We start from the raw sequence: 18,640 nt of genomic DNA, 5'->3' as shown, positions 1-18,640 counted from the left end.
TTAAATTAATTAATGCATTTTATCCGATATCAACATATCTTGGAGTTTTGCATAAAATGTTGAATACGTTATTTGGTTTCAAAGGTATTGAAATAGGTTCATTGTGGTTATTAAACATTTATTTAAGCATTGTTAGTCACCACGTAAATAAATTAAAATATTTAAATAAAATGCGATACTCAATTGAGAATGAAAATACTTATCTTAAAAATACTCATGACTATGTCATGAATGAATTGGAATCCGAGGCTTTAGCAATGAAATGTAACAAAAATAATAATATATTCCTTATGAATGAAAAGAAATTTAAACAATTAGAAAATTTGCCGTTGATTGGCTTACGTAAATTTATGATTAGAATTATAGAATTCATGGACAGTTTTATTTTGATGAATACTGATTTATCGTTCATGCACTGCAAGATGTTTAGCAAAAACAATATTCTTGTTAAAAGTATAGGACACAACGTGCACAAAACATTTTATTTAATGGATGAATACAACGTACAAGTTAATTGGGGAGAAAAGGATAAAGGTACACTGCAGAATTTACAAGAAAAATACGAAAACGCACATAATCTCAATTGGAAGGACAATAATTTGATAGATATTAAAATATACTACGATTCAGTTTTTAGCTTTTTTAAAGTCATTATGTTAAGGCTAACATGGAAACATTTATTATACGTAAAAAAACAACAAAATGAATCTATTAAGATAGAATTTATTAATAAATGGTTTGAGATACTTGATGAGTTTGTGAAGTTCTTTCGTTTAAAAGATGATGATTATGTATGTAAGATAAAAAATTCAATTAATGGTAACCATGATGTTGTTGTTGAACTCCTCAAATCATATTTAAACGACTTATGTTGCAATTTAGAGTGTAACGCTATAAATGAAATTAAATTAAACGGCAAAGAACTTCCCTCTAAAGAAAGTAAAACAGTTCACAACGAATCAGAGGTTGAAACTGTTGAGTATTATAGTTTGGGTGCTGCTGAAAAATTTATCTCTACTACAAAAAATATATTTTCAGGTAGAAACTTGAATGCTGTTATGTCATTTATTAATTATGCGGAAAAGAATCAGTTATTTTTTCAAGCGGAGAAAATAGTTAATTATTTATTTTCATAAATAAAAAATTTGATTATTAAATTGTTATTGAATTGTTTATTTATATTATTAAACAAATCAAAACTAGCGATTACTCTTAACAACTTTCAATCATTTTGATACATTTTCTTTTATTATTTATAATTTTGTATCTATTAATATAATAAATTAATAATTTAATTATAATATTTTTTTTAATTCAATTAAACTTACGTCTTTAATTTTTTTATGATTTGTTTAAATATTTAAAAATAAATTATCCATCCACTTATTATTGTGATTTAATAATACGTGTCCTGAACTCGTTTTTAGAATATATTAAATTAATTATAATCTCTTTAAAAATCATAAAACTTAGTACGGCCTAACTTTTAGTAAGTTTTTATTTCAGAAATATTAAAACAATTAATTGCCCTTAGATATTATAAAAACTTTTTTCAATTTTCTAATTCTCTATGGATTGTTTAAATAATATAATAAATAATTTTGGTACTTCACAGGATACAATAAATGTTCACACGATCTTTTACAGCTCTAAAACACTTGTGAGTTAATTTAATTATACTTATGTATTCTGTGTTGATTTTTGAGGAAAACATATTTTACAGGATTGAAATAGCTTGTAAAATTTTATTACGTATATATTTTTAATATTTTTCGTGAATGACTTAATATTTATGAATGATAGAACTAATTTTTTTTTTAATAAAAATCCATTTTTATAGTTATAAACTATTATTTAGTTGTTTTGTCATTTAAATCAACATGAATGAGTAAAATAAATTTTGTGTAGACATATAATAAGACTATAGTTAATTGTAAGAATGTTAATATATTTTCATTTTAATGTAGTTTATTTTATATTTTGATCAAAGAAATTCACTATTTTATAGGTTATGAAAAAACACTAATTTTGACAAATTTATAGAAAAGCTGATATACGCTTAATTATGAAATATAAAAAATTAATCATTTATATAACGCTATAATAATTATGTATTTTACCATGTAATTTTAAATATATCAGTGGCGTANTATACTTATGTATTCTGTGTTTTACAGGATTGAAATAGCTTTTAAAATTTTATTACGTATATAATTTTTAATATTTTCGTGAATGACTTAATATTTATGAATGATAGAACTATTTTTTAATAATGATATAACTTTTTGCTATAAATCCACCTTAAAGGACAATATTAATAAGCACTCGTAATTCAACATAATAATCACAATACAACATATTGATGAGTTTAATCTATTCTTGTAATTATTCGTATATTTTGAGACGTACTTTATAAGAATACTCACTAGTATCTTGATTAAAATAAAATAATGCAATATTTCAAGGTAGAATAGTAATAGGTAACTATTTAGATTTTTAGTACTTATCTATTTGTTCTTCTAAAAACCGTTCGTATCACAGTCATTACAGTTAATAACCAAAGCGATAATTCAAAACCTGACTTAGAAGTTTATTAGTTGACTGAGTAAAATATTAGGTAAATTTAATTTTTAGTAAATGATAAAACATTTTTATTTATGTTAATAAAATTGAAGTATTATTAATAAATATATTCCGTAAGTGATCAATTGTTATTTTTATTATACCTGCTGTTCAAAAAATTAATTATTAAAGCACAATAGTATGGCAATAAGTATATTGCCAGTGGAGGTTTGTTTTGTAGAATTAAAATAATTAACAATCCTTAATCATCCGTTGTAAAAGATATAGTCATTAACAATGGAGGATTAAAGAGTTGTAACCCGGGTTATTAAAAAAAAACTGTTCATAACATAAGTAAATAGAATAAAACCATTTTGAATTTTTATATTTGTGGCGTTTTAAGCACAAATTAAATTTAAATAATTTGTGGCATTATAGAAATAATTTGTTATTCGGTGGCGGCGAAATGTCTTAAAATCTATTTGCCATTGAAGAGGAATTTTTTAACTTATATACATAATAATTTATGTATATCTGTTATAACTCGTATGTTAGTTTATCTATATCTAATTTAACTTTCGTGTTTTGACCTTAAACAATTTAAAAGCATCCCATAATATTTCGTATACCTAAATATTCACTACTCAATCTAATTAATATCAAACTAAATTTGATCATTTATTAATATGATCAAATAATGCATTTTAAGGTTTTTATAACTTTAAGTTTTGGTATACTATATTAATAAATTTTGGGTTTTTTAAAGTATATGTTTTTAATAATATATCTCAATGATGTGAATGATTTAATTTGCTGTTGAACATTATTTGTGTATTTGGAAAAATTGTATATAAAAGGTAAGAGACTGAAAAAATATTTGTTATTTTATAATAAATTGTATTACTTACAATCTATAAAACTTCAATGTTCAGTATAAAATGCGGTCACTGGATCAATTTTTGAGGGTAGACTAACTGCAGCTACATCAGTCGCTTTGGCTATTCCACTAATAGATAATAATATTAATAATAATAAATGATCTAATTATATAAACTAGTTAAATCATGTCTGTGACCATTTGAGAAATTGAAGTTGACAGCCTCAAAATATTTCATGATTGATAAATTGAGAGAAACATTTAATTTAAATACATTTTTAAAATCATTATTATTACAAATTTTTTTTTTTTTTTTGATAAATTAAGTAGTTAATAATAAGTGAATCATTCAATATAATTTATATACATAACTACATATTTAAATTAAATGTATTATTGTTTAAATAAGATAGTAAATATTTTATATGACAGGTAGGTCGATAACATTTTTCATAGGATTATAGGATGACAAAATTGTAGGTTATAAAAGTTACCATTACAATTGTCTAATATCTACCAATATCTTAATAACATAAAATATTGTCACTCCTGTGCCTCAAACTTTATCAAAATTTTAGTATCGTTTTAACTTCTTAAGTATTGATCCAAAAGTTAGAATCGATTCTACATTCTCTAAATTAAATAATTATCTATTATTATAAATTTTTAAATTCCTTGAAATTTACAGTCAATTAACATTACTGCATTGAAAGTTATTACAGTTTCTCTACAATTAATAGTTATTTAGTTATTATAATATTAAAAGTTATTGGGTTAAAATTATTTTAATTGTGTTATTCCACAACATTAATTAATTTTGTAGAAAGAATTTTTCTTTTTTTAAACAATTTTACAAGTGCCTTACCTTATGGGTATACCATATGGGGATAGTATTTTACTTTACTATTTAAGAAAATATTCTTTATTTAATGAGATATTCTACTGTTTGAGCAAGATTATCTAAAATTTGTTCCTTATGTGTGCGTGACGCAACTTAAAATGCACCACGGAATTAGCTCGGATGAGCTAATTAACTAATATAAATTTCTAAATTTTAATCATATATATATATATATATATAGGAACTGAAGTACTTTATGATTATTAAAAAGCATTAAAAAAAAAACCATAAAGAATATTAATGAACTAAATAATTAAGATTTCACATCAAAAACACTTAAAAATACAATGAATACATGTTGCTTACATTACTTATGAATTATATTAATAAACCGAATACATAGAATATTAAAAATACTAACTAATTAATTACTGGAATACATTAAAAATAAAATGGATTATTTTTTTTTTTTTACAAATTCATAAAAATACTTCATATTTTAGGCAATTTTACTCATCTAATTAGTAGGATAACAATAATATTAGAAGTCATTTTAATCCATTTCAGCATCCTAAGCAGTAGGTAGAAAAGCCAGGACGTTTAAACTTTGCTTCACCTGGGCAGTATCATTCATTACTATTGCCAATTCTTCGAAAGTAACATTTCGCTTCAGTCAGATCCATTTGTCTTGGCATTGAAGTTGAGGCAGATATTTATCAACCNATCCATTTGTCTTGGCATTGAAGTTGAGGCAGATATTTATCAACCTTTTTTTTTTATCTTTGAATCGATGACTCTGGGTAGGACTGCGTTAGCTTTTCCCAGAACCATAATCATTTATTGAAAATAACACCATCATTATGCAATGTATAATATATAATGTGTAATATAAAAATGTATAATATACATTTTTCACTTATAACTAAACATTCATTTAACTATTTACAATTTGCAGATACTCACCATTCCATCTTTTCCAAAAGGTTTGAAATGGAGACTGCATGAGTTTAAACCATTTTAACCGATTTTGTGGTACAGATAAAACATCCGGTTTTGGGGGAAGCAACCACAAATCACCAACCAGGAAATGAGCAGGCGTAATAACGTTGAAATCCGAAGGATCAGTGGAGTTTGTGCAGAGGAGCCTGGAATTTAATACAGCCTCTATTTGACATAACAAAGTAACAATTTCATCGTACTTCAACATTACTCTCTTTGTTACCTTTAGCAAATGACGTTTGGCAGATTGTACTGTCGCCTCCCAAAGGCGACAAAGACTTTATAACGTGCCCCAAGGGGGTTAAAAATAACCCCCCAATTTTTTAATTTTTATTTATATACAATAAGAAACTATTAACAAAAAAAAATGTACTACATATTTTAAATAATTTATCTTTTTTAAAATTCTTGGGATAATGTGCTTTTATTGTAATTAGGAAAATAACCCCGGTATTTTGTAACAATCTGTAATAGGTATTTTTTTTGTGCTTCGTCTTTTGTAAAAATATTACTATTTTCTTCTATGAGTTTCACATACCTCTCTGCCAAATCATTTATAATTTTTAAATTATTTACTATTATTTTTCCTCTAATATATTGTCTGTTGTCTTTCCACAACAAAGGATTGATATTTAAAAAATCAGTTCAATGTCATTATCTTTATATCAATCTTTCAAACAACTTTTTTGACTCAGTTGAAATAAAATCATCTATACTTTAATTTTTAAAATCATAAATTTCATTTACTCCTACTACTATACGTTTGTTTGTACATGGATCTTCTTCCCAATTATTTAATGAGTTTATCATTTTAAGTTTAGTATCTTCACATAAATCATCATCAAAAAATGCCAATGCTGCCGATTCGAATACTAAGTTACCATAAGTGACCGGAATTTTTTTTTAAACTACTTTAGAAATATCTTTATCTATTGGTTCATAATCAATTACATTTTTAATAAATTGTAAATCTAAATTTGGCGCTAATGCAGCATTTGGTGCACTAAACCATTGTTTAATATATAAAATTGTAATAAAAATACATAATGAACAATTATTATTTAATCCTTTGATTGACAATTCGAATTGGACACAAAATAATAAAAATTTCAAACAATAAATGACCTTGGCCATCCAACGAGCATGATGGATTGGNACAATTATTATTTAATCCTTTGATTGACAATTCGAATTGGACACAAAATAATAAAAATTTCAAACAATAAATGACCTTGGCCAACGAGCATGATGGATTGGACCTGGAATTTAAAAATAAATTCCATGTAAAGGTGTTTCACCAAAAAATATTATGATAAATTCTAAAAGTTCCTTATAGTTATCTCGAGGTTGGTATTTTTCTAATTGTTTAAAACTAAATTTCAAAATATCGTCTTTTTTTGTTTTAAATTTTTTTAAAATAACAGTATCTTCTATTCCACTAAGTAATTTGTTTTATTTATATTTTGCCAAGACTATTGGAATTTATTGATAATAGGAACATCTGGTTCAGATGACGTATTAAATTTTACTTCAAAAACACTTGTCAATATACTTTCATAAATGTGATGTCTGTATAGTAAGTATAAAATATCACCGCCTAACATTAGCATGGAATTTATTTTAAAATTCCTGGCCCAATCCATCATGCTCGTTGGATGGCCCAGGCAAATGGCCATTGTTTGAAAATTTTTTTGTTTCGGGGCCAATTTGAATTTTCAATCAAAGAGTTAAATAATATTCGTTCATTATGTATTTTTATTACAAGTTTATATAGTTTCTGATTGTATATAAATTTATAAGTTAACATTATTTTAGCTTCAAAGTGAAGCTGAGACGGTATTAATTTTATTCTGTTGTTTATTTTTAAATTAAAATTAAAAAAAATTGTAGGTTTTAAATAGTAAATAATAGAAAAAATGTATAGAAAATTAAATTAAAAACAACGGTTAAATGAATTTTTTTTTGTTTTTACAATAACTATTTATAAATTAACAATTTTAACGGTAAGAATAGAATATATACGTTTTTATTTTTTTATGCTAAATAAGAACTTTTCAAAAATATTTGTATATATACTTTTTATAGAAAATTATATATCTCCAAAAAAATCCAAATAAACTTTTTCATAAAGTTTTTGAAAAAAACTAAAAAATCTCCTTTGGGAGGTTATTTTTAACCCCCTTGGGACACTTTATAAAGTTGACCAATCGTCTGCAAATTTTGTACAATTTATTTTTTCATGTATTCGAATAATTCTAGGGGGTGGCACTTGGTAATTTTTAAATTTTATAAATATGGGGCACCCTAGTGCACATGCACACAAATACACACATATAACATTTGATGCACTACAGCTTGTTGGAGAGTGAGTACTCAGCACACGCTACCCGACGCAGATCTATCAACACTAGATATAGCAGGTGACCCACACACGCGCCAATTATCATCACAGATAGTGAAAAACTGTGCTACAACTGTAATGACACGGCGGGATGCACAACGCTCATTGAACACACATCACCCACTTTACTAGTGCCAGCCCGAGATCAGAGGCTGACACCACCACTTTTAGCATCAAACATGGAGGAGACATCGTTTTAACAACAGTAACAGCAGCAATAGCACAATAGTGGCGATAACAATAATAAGAGCGGCAACAGCACAACACAGTAGTTGCCAAGTCTAAAAAAAATTGTTGTTGTATTGATACGTCTGGCCATCGATGATATTCTTTATATGATAAACTTCAACGATATTAAATGTATTCGAAGCCTTGTTCTAAAAAAAAATTAATTTATTATCTATTCGGCTACAAAAAAAAAAAAAAGTAATAATTTTACTGTTCATATCTTATAATAATATATATTTATCAGTTAATTTCTCATGAAAACCCAATTATCGAAACAATATTTTGATTACTCCTCAAATACTAACTTTTAATATAAAAAAAAACCCTGCACAGTGCAGACATGGCATAGTTGGATCAAGTATTATGATATCTAACAGTGATTAAAATCACTAAAAAAAAAAACGCTTCGATGCAAATCTTTAGATAGTGTTTTATTTTAAAAAATTGGTGGATTATTCCAAAAGCTTCATAAACTGCTAGTTCCTCATTAATATCCTGATTAAGATAAAGTATGTCGAATGAAAAAGGGATTATTAAAAAATATTATTTCTCATAAAAAAATTATGTTGATTCATACACTTTTCAATAAGTTATAGCATTATAAAGTTAAAAATGTATAAAATAAAATTGAAAATTTTTTTTTTCCATAATAAAGTACATTACATTAGCTTTAATTTAAAATATATATAAAAGTATCAGTATTTCCGGAACACTTTCAAAAGTTAATTTTTTGTGAAAAAGTTGTCATTTAAAATCCCTCTCTGTGGACAGGTTAAATTTATGAAAANGTCATTTAAAATCCCTCTCTGTGGACAGGTTAAGTTTATGAAAAAATATACCAAATGATAGGTAAAGACATGAAGCATCTATAAAAAAAATTATATTCATTTGTTCAGTTTTGAAAAAATGATGGCAGTTTTAAGTAAAAAAAATAAAAAATTTCGAAAATTACCGACTTTTATATTTGTAATTTTTTTGAAGGTTCTCCTATTTACGGAGAACCAGGGAAATTTTTACAATTTTTGAGGGTAATGTCTTCGACTAGATATGATTTGTGATTTTCTGTCGTATCATTGAAAGAAATCGGTTTGGTGAGAGCTGAGAAAAAGTGGTAACAGACAAAAAAAAAATAAACACATCACAGTAAAACCATAACCTTCTCAGCTTCGCATCGAAGCTAAAAATATAACTCTTATCTTTTCAGAGATAATTCGTGATGCATTATTAATCAGCACCCAGTGTACAAAAAAAACGAAGAGGAATTTTTTTGTCACATTACAATTAAAACAAACATTAAAATGTACCAAAAAATAAGATACCATTAAACATATTAAAAAAAAAACGCTTATATACTTTATATTAAACAAATCAATCAGAATACACATACATGTGATTATATTTAAATCTTGTACAAATCTACAAAATTGCTTTTGATTTCTTATAAATTAAATATTAATAAAACAATTCTTCTTCTTCTTCCTCGTCTTAATTCCAACTACTTGGGGTCGGCCACTCTTATCCTAAATTTCCACAGGACTCTATCTCCCACTTTATCTACGCATACATCAACCGTCATAATATCACATTCAATAAAATCCCTCAATTTTTTTTTTTTTTGATCTTCCTCTACCTCTTCTTTTTTCAACATTCATTGCTATAACTGTTCTTACGGGTTCCGCTTCATATCTCCTCAGACCATGACCAAACCATTTAAAACTTCAATCATCTATCTAAGTATTCTCATCTCTGCTTTACTTTCTTATCAACCTACTAACATTTTGAACCTTGCATTATAGCTGGTCTCACTATAGTCGTATAGAATTTATCTTTCAGCCTCATTGAAATTCTTTTATCACATAAGACGCTAGACGCTTCTTTTCACTTTAACCACCAGCACTTAGTTCTGTGTCTAACATCCTTATCAATACAATTATTAAAAAGTAATAATGTTTTACGAGTAAATATTATACTAACGTTAAATAATTTTAATTTAGCAAATTTACAATTGATGTATCTAAAATTGTATAAGTCTTTTATAGTACACTGTATTAAATTATTCAATGACGTTTAAAGTATGTATATTTTAGAAAAAATAATCTATGAATAATTCAATGCGTTATTATAGAAAAAAAAATTATTATTAAAACTTAGAAAGATGAAATAGTACTTAATATAAATTTTACTTTTTTTATACTTATAAAGAATTTGATAAAGGTATTTTGTTGTTCTTTTAGTTAATTTTAAATAAAATTTATTTAGTAGAACGAAGTTTGAGTAATAATGTTTAAAAACATTTTGTTGTGTACATATTTATTAGCTTTATAATCCTTTAATCGTTTTCACCATTCTTCGTACTAGACTTACCTAAGTATGTTATTTTGTAACCCTCACCTATTTTCCTCCATTTCTCTCCTTTCCACTTAGTTTCCTGTACACAACAAATGTTAACTTTTCTCTTCTTTAATACTTTAACTTCTATCAGTTAATGTCCCAATATTCCAAGTACCTTTTCTTACTTTGTATCTATCTTTCTCTCTTATCACGGGTCCAGCATAGAGTTATATAGTGATGTCCCTACACCTTTGACACAACAATCGTTGAGTAGACCTGTACACAAGAATGGTGAAACAGATACCGTACAAGTTCTCCGGCTGGTATCAAACTCTTTATTCCTTAGGCCTTCTCCGTTTTTAACTACTTTCTGTTGTCTTTGCGTATATCCATAATGAGATAATCCACCTAAGTTTTGTTCAGGATTCTTCATACTTTAATGAAAATAATTTTTACGCCGGCTGTCGACCTAACGCATTCTCATTAGTCAATCTACAGTTATACAATCTTATAAAAACTATAAACATTGGTGGTAAATATTTAAATAGTCTTAATTTTAATTTATCAAAATTACAATTGATCAATATATATATATAAGCATTTTTAAGGTACATTAATTTGTTCAATGACATGTTAAGCGTGTTTATTTTAGAAAAAATAAATCATGAATAATTTAATGCGTTATTATAGAAAAACAAAATTATTATAAAAACATAGAAAGATAAAATAGTACTTTATATCAATTCTATTTTATTTATATTTATAAGAATTTAATAAACGTATTTTGTCGTTTCTTAAGTTAATTTTAAATAAAATCTATTCAGTAGAACGAACTTTAAGTAATAATGTTTAAAAACGTTTTGTTGTGTACATATTTATTAGCTTCAATAATTACAATCAAAGTTTACGGTATGAAAAATATGGTAGAAGGTGAGATTATTTTTTATTATAATATTATCATTTTTATTTAATAATATAATTTAATATTTTATCTATAATTAATAGCGAAACATCAAATGTAATACTTGTACGGATTCCATGGTTTAATTTATACAATATTATACGTATATAAGTTTACTAATAAAAATACCTTCGAAAAATAAATCAATTTATAAGATTCATGAATAACAATGTATAATTTTTGTATAAATCGGAACACATATTTTGAATTTAATAAAATGATTAATTTTTAATTAATACACATGTATAATAGACGAATTATTACAAATATTAGTAGCAAATTTGTTTTTCATGACGATGCTCTCACAATAATAGAGTGTATATTGTTAATTATAACTATTAATAGATATGCTTTCAGTAATATCAGATGTTGTATTTATAAACTCACAACAATTTACCTCACTTTCATCGATAATAAAAGCAAATATTGACATCAACAAAAACCACCTATTTATAATCCTCATGTACTTTACATGTATATTAACTCAAAAATTTGAAACCTTAAAATTTTATATCTAATATACAAATAAAATTATATCAAAAATTCAAATACCATTTACTATTTACTAAATTAAAAACTCAAAAATTTTATTAAATTCAAAATATATAATGCCATTTAAAAAAACAAAGTTGAAACCCTTACGTAGCATAAGGGATAAATTTAAAAATAATTAAATAGCTAATAATTCAAAAATTATATGTAATGAAAGATAATCAAAAATTAAATATTTTATAATTGAATTATTGTATTCGTATATTTTGAAACGTACTTTAGTTGACTACTCAGTAGTATCTTGATTATATTTAAATATAAACTAATGTTGTATTTGAAATTAGAATAGTTATAGGTAACTATTTAGATTTTTAGTACTTATTATTTTGTTCTTCTAAAAATTGTTTTATTGTTAGTTAATGATAAAATATTTATCTATGAACCCTATTTTATGAATTATTTTCGTTTGAGAAAGAATTATTTAATACAAATGCTACTAGCCAATATAAATTCAACTTATGTATATTTTTCATATATCTCGTATATTAGTTTACCAATATCGAATTTAACCTTCGATTTTAGACCTTTAAAAATTTTAATATATCCCATAATATTTCTTATACTTAAACATTCACTGCTCAATCTAATTAATATAAAACTAAAATTAATCAAATATCAATGAAATATTAATATGAATTAATGGTCAAATTAAATAGCTAGTTATTCATGTGTGTGATACATAATTCCACATATAAATTAAATGTGTTATTGTTTAAATAAGATAGTAAATATTTTATATGACAGTTAGTCATATAAAGCTCATAAGTTATTTTGTAGGATTACAGGATGACAAAATTGTAAGTTATAAAAATTAAATTTTTTTTTAATTTAAAAAAAAAATTGTTTTATATCATAATAACGTAAAATATTGTAACTCCTGCGCCTCAAACGCAATACTATCAATATTTTAGTATCGTTTTAACTTCTAAAGTATTGGTCCAAAAGTTAGAATCAATACTACATTCTTTTAATTAGATTATTTGCTATAATTATTAAATTTAAAATTTATTGAAAAAATTTGGTGTACGTCAACTAATTTACTAGTTACCGGAAAAGTTTTCGAAAACACAAAATCATTTTTGTTCAAAGCCCTGTTTTAATGTTTAAAGTCAATTAATATCAAGGATTAAAAGTTATTACTGTTTCTCTACAGTTAATATGTATAAGGTTACTATAGTATTAAAACTTATTGAGTATAAAATATTTTTTAATTTACTTGTATATATACTTAAAATACTTAATATATAAGAAAATAACAAATAAAAATCATATTTTCTACAATTTTTTTTTTATTATAGATTACTTAATTTGTGGATGTAATATTCCAGGTAACTTTGTGAATTTTACATTTTCGAATTGTTTTATTCCATTGATTTAATTTACTTTGTGGAAAAAATAATTAATTTTTTCTTTTATTAATTGTTATTTCTTGCATAAGTAATAATCACAAGAATTTTTTAAGCTAATGTTTCAAAAATTATATACAATATTTTATAAAGTTATTTCAAACATATTATAATTAAAATATTTGTTTCCTATGTTTAGTTAAAGAAGAAATTATTAAATTAATGACAAAAAAACTAGAAATTCCTTCGTCATCTACGAACCTAACCGTTAATGTGATGTCCTTACTACCCGGTCAATATATAGTTGGAGATGTAATTGATAACGCAATACATTTTTTTATTATGAAAAGCAAAAAAAAAAACTCCATTTTGTATGTTTCGACATATATCTATAGTTGTGTACGTGAGGAATCATTTTCACCTTTAATTGAATACCTACATAATTCAATTACTTCAAAAGAAACCCTTATTTTAGTTAATGTACACGTTGCTTCAAATCATTGGGTTTTGGGAGTAATTGATTTAAATAAAAAACAAATAATTATTTTAGATTCACAAAAAAACCAGCGTACAAGATCATTTGTATATTTACATTTTATAATGTGTGCATACCTTAATGTAAAAACATTTCTTGTTAAATCAAAGCCAAAATCAATTGAAAGTAATTGCCAGTTTATTCTTGCTAAAAATGCTATACAGCAAAAAAATTCATATGATTGTGGTCTTTATGTATGTTTACATGCTTTTCATTATATAACTGGTTATGATTTATTTTGTCCAAATACGTTAGATTTGGATAGACAATGGCTTTATTATTGTTATACAGAATATGAGAAGTATAAAGAAACCATCACTAAAAAAAGTGCTCCATCCGGAAAACAAAAATTGTTAAATGAAGATGATATTAAAAATATTATTGCTAAAACTGTGCGAGATACACGTCTTAAGCATAACCAGGTTATAGAAACACCAATAAAATATAATAATAAAACAAAAATAAATAAATTGTTGTTTTAAAATATTATATATTATTGCTTTTTGGTTGATCAGAGTTATATTCATCGTCTTGTTGTGTAACATTTTCTAGTATTATTTTAATAATTTTTTTCTAGTATTATAATAAATACGATTATTAAAAACGATAAACTAGTTATTTTATCTCCTAGATACCATAAATGATTAATCCTGTTTTTTGTGCTAGTTTAGCTACTTATTGTAGTCAATTTTATAATTTTCAAATTTTCTTAAAAAAAGTATATCTTGTAACGTGATTAAAATGTATCTCTTCCTTTTTGGTATATTTGTATATATATACAGAGTGATTTTTTTATCATAACCCACTCAATTACTTGCAGAATAATAATAATTTAAACATTTTTCTTTATTATTATTTTTAGTTACACATTATTCTTGAATTTGTAACTATGTAATACTTTTTAAGTTCATCCCTTATACCTTGGGGGGGGGTCAACTTTGTTTTTTTAAATGGTAACACATATTTTTAATTTAATAAAATGTTTGAGTTTTTAATTTAATAGTAAATGGCATTTGAATTTTTAATATAACTTTATTAGCTTATTAGATATAAACATTTAAAGTTTCAAAATTTTGAGTTAATATACATGTATAATACACATGGGATTGTAAATACAGGTAGCTAATTGGATTTTTATGACATTGCTGTCTCAGTCACGGATTGTTTATTATCAATTATGATTATCAATAGATATACTTTCTGTATTGTCAGTTAGTGTATTTATAAACTCATAACAATGTGCCTTACTACAATTGATAATAACAATGCTGTGTACCTGCTAATATCGATGTTATAAAAAACCAATTAGCTACCTGTATTTGTAATCCCTTGTGTATTATACCTGTATATTAATTCAAAAATTTGAAACTTTAAATGATTATATCTAATAAACGAATTAAGTTATATTAAAAATTCAAATGCCATTTACTATTGAATTAAAAACTCAAACATTTTATTAAATTAAAAATATGTGTTACCATTTAAAAAAACAAAGTTGACACCCTTACCAGGCATAAGGGATGAACTTAAAAAGTATTACATAGTTAATAATTCAAGAATAATGTGTAACTAAAGGTAATAATAAAAAAAAATTTTTTAATTATTATTATTCTGTAAGTAATTGAGTGGGTTATGATAAAAAAATCACCCTGTATATTCTAATTACTATTAAAATTTATATATCAAAATGCTTATTCTAATTAAGAGATATAAAGTATTCATTCCGATTACGAGGGATGATTTCCGTATCGTCATTTTTTGTCACTACCTCCACGTTCCAGGAGTGAGTAATTTACGCGCCTGCTACTTTCCTTGGATGTGGTAGCCGTTTCTCAGACTCCCTCCCCGGAATCGAACCCTGATTTCCCGTTACCCGTAACAACCATGATATTGATAGTAACTACTATCATAACATGAAACTAAAAAGTAAAAAATAAATATAGTTTAAAAAACTAAAAAAACACGCTTATATTAGTTTCACCTGTATGTATGTATGTATGTATGTATGTTTGTAACTCTCCAAACGCCACGCGTTATCGCATATTGCGTCGTCTAGACTAGACTGTCATAACGCATTCACCCCACCCTACCCCTCGCTCTTCACACGATGGCAACACTATTCCTCTGTATAAATTTATTTTTGGTTATCGTACTCATGTGCTTGTCATCAATATTATATATATATATATAAACAAATTTTTATTTTTACTGACTAATACTATCCGCGTACCATACGGCTTACGTATATATTACTACTGCCGTTTATACCTCAAGTATAACGTTAGTCCGACCCGCCCGCTCACAAAACACGACTGTACCTAATGCATGATACGTTTACGTACTTGAGTCGCATTACATGTATATATATATATATATATATATATTCTAATTACTATTAAAAATATATATTAACACACTTTATTCTTATTTAGAGATATAGAACTCATTCATTCCGATTACAAAGGATGAATCCAGTATTGTCATTTTTCGTCACTACCTCCACGTTCCGGGAGTGAGTAATTTACGCGTCTAGTGCTTTCCTTGGCTGTGGTAGCCGTTTCTCAGACTCCCTCCCCGGAATCGAACCCTGATTCCCCTTAACCCGTTACAACCATGATATTGATAGTAACTACTATCATAATATGAAACTAAAAAGTGAAAAATAAATATAGTTTAAAAAAACTAAAAAAACACGCTATTAAAGCACATCACACTAAAAAGTTAAAAATAATTTTAAAAATAAGCTTAAAACAATAATGAACGAAAAATACTAGTATTGTTGTGATAAAAGCGTGGGTGCTTTGTGCCATATTTTTCGTATATTGAGTGCCGGATGCTTTTATTACAATAATACTAATATTTTTCGTTCATTATTGTTTTAAGCTTATTTATTAAATTATTTTTAAATTTTTAGTGTAATGTGCTTTAAAAGCGTGTTTTTTTTGTTTTTTTAAACTATATTTTTAGTGTACTAAGACTTCTATAAGAATGATTTATTACAGTTGAATTGACAAAAATAAAAATCTAAATTTATCGAAATTTTGAGCTTTTCTCATAAATTTACTGATAATAATAATTATACAATTTCCTGAACGCATATTAATCTTAACAATACCATTTTTTTCAATTCTCATAAAGTATTTTATGATATCAATACCAAACTTGCAAGTTGAGCTAAAAAAAATTAAGATAAATAATTAAAATTTTTTAAATTAAAACTTTATAAATATCAACTTAAAATAAGCAAAAAAATAGGTTGAACAAAAAATGTTGAATCGAAATTTCGCACGGAATATTTTAATAAATAAAAAAAGTTTTTTTTGATTTAATATTTTTTTTACATGTAAATACACGATTTTACTAATTAGTAATAATCTCAAAATAGAAGCGAAAAAAATTCTAGTTGCAGATTTGAAATCGTCAAGAAATAATAATAAATTATTTTTTTTTTATAGTTTAATACTCATAATTTGGTGGACGCTTTTAAGGAGGATTGCAGTCTCATCAAAGTCTTTTTTGACTATGCTATTTATGTATATACAGTAAGAAAACAGGTTTCTATTGTTCTCATTGTTTATAAAAAATTACCTGTTTAATTACTCACTGAACACTATGCATTTACTTGAATGTGTGTTACCCTGTCACATTGTAACCGTGCCCAACTGACAACTTTGTATTAGTTAGTTACAACTATGTATTCTATATAGATGTTAGAGGTAAACATATTCTACAATTTAAAATAATTACATTTTAATTATGCAGTTATTTTTGAATATTTTTTGTGAATTACTTAATAGCTATGATGAATAGAAGTTTTTTTTCTGAACTTATATAAATTTTTATATATAAAAATAGTTATTTTGTATTTTTATTATTTAAAACACCATAGAATGAATAAAATATATTTTGTGTATTGAATTATTTTTGATTATTTGTTTTATGCTAAAAATCCACCTAAAAGAACAGTTTTTAAATATTTGTAAATATTGTAATTCGATTGACGAATGAAATTCGGATGGGAGTTTCGGTCCAATTTTTTTATAATTTCAAAATAGCATTTTTAATTACTACTAAAATTAGAAAAATATACAGCAACATGACAAAACAATATAGCCATTTTTACTAATTATATTTTGGTTTACATAGGTTATTTTTGTAATATAATTTTATTTGGTCCTTCAATTCAACGACGTAGTTTTTACTAAATTATCAGTGTGCAATTATTATCCTAATGAAATAATTTATTAATAATGTTAGTAATANCTCGTATGTTTTAGCAATTATTATCCTAATGAAATAATTTATTAATAATGTTAGTAATATATGTAAAAAAACATTTAAAAAGGATATGGAACTATACAAAATTTACAAAATTTGATGTTTGAATGAAATTCTGTAATTGACAATCGTTTAGAAAAATGAAGGATAATATAGAAAATATGCTACATTCCCTCCTAATTTTTTATACTATATTACTTAATATGTCAAAAAGTAACGGCTTAAATGCATTTTACCACTCCATCGAGTTTTTTCAATTTTTTTTTTTTTAATTGATTCAGTTTTTTATACTGATTAAAAATATATAAAAAATTTTTGTCAGCGAAGTCCAGATTAAAAATTATAAGCTTTTCAACAATAATTTTCAAAGTTTTCGAACATCATTGACAAATTTTGTTATATACTGCTGTTCTTTTTGTTTTTTGCATTAATTCATTAGAAAAATTATTCTAAATGATGTAGTAATCGAATTTTATTTATTTAATTATACTAAAAAAATATTTATATATGTGTAGGTACTAAAATAAAAAATTTTACGTCGCGCCGTGCAATTCAAACTGTTCCTGAAATGGTATTACTGATACATTTTATACATACAGTATCAGTTTCAATATAATATTTATAAAATGTTTTGTATTTTTAGCTTCGATGCGAAGCTGAGAAGGTATTGGTTTTACTATGATGTGTTTTTTTTTTTTTTTTTTTTTTTTTTTTTTTTTTTTCCCTTTT

At 24.9% G+C, this 18,640-nt stretch overlaps 1 protein-coding gene across 1 annotated transcript in view; it reads left to right on the top strand.

Annotated features, from left to right (window-relative positions):
* Positions 1 to 422: 422 nt before the first annotated feature.
* The window catches only part of LOC126904986 (ubiquitin carboxyl-terminal hydrolase 8-like), a 21,732-nt gene continuing 3,514 nt past the window's right edge, over positions 423 to 18,640 (top strand). The window contains exon 1 of the mRNA XM_050684389.1: positions 423 to 1,038. Coding sequence (XP_050540346.1) covers positions 423 to 1,038 — 616 coding nt within the window. The remainder of the gene's footprint in view (positions 1,039 to 18,640) is intronic.

This window comes from Daktulosphaira vitifoliae, unplaced genomic scaffold, assembly GCF_025091365.1.
Source record: "Daktulosphaira vitifoliae isolate Bord-2020 unplaced genomic scaffold, ASM2509136v1 Scaffold_4, whole genome shotgun sequence".
Taxonomy (NCBI): Eukaryota; Metazoa; Arthropoda; class Insecta; order Hemiptera; family Phylloxeridae; genus Daktulosphaira; species Daktulosphaira vitifoliae.
Note: the sequence above shows the minus strand (reverse complement) of the source record. Positions and strands in the feature narration are given on the sequence as shown.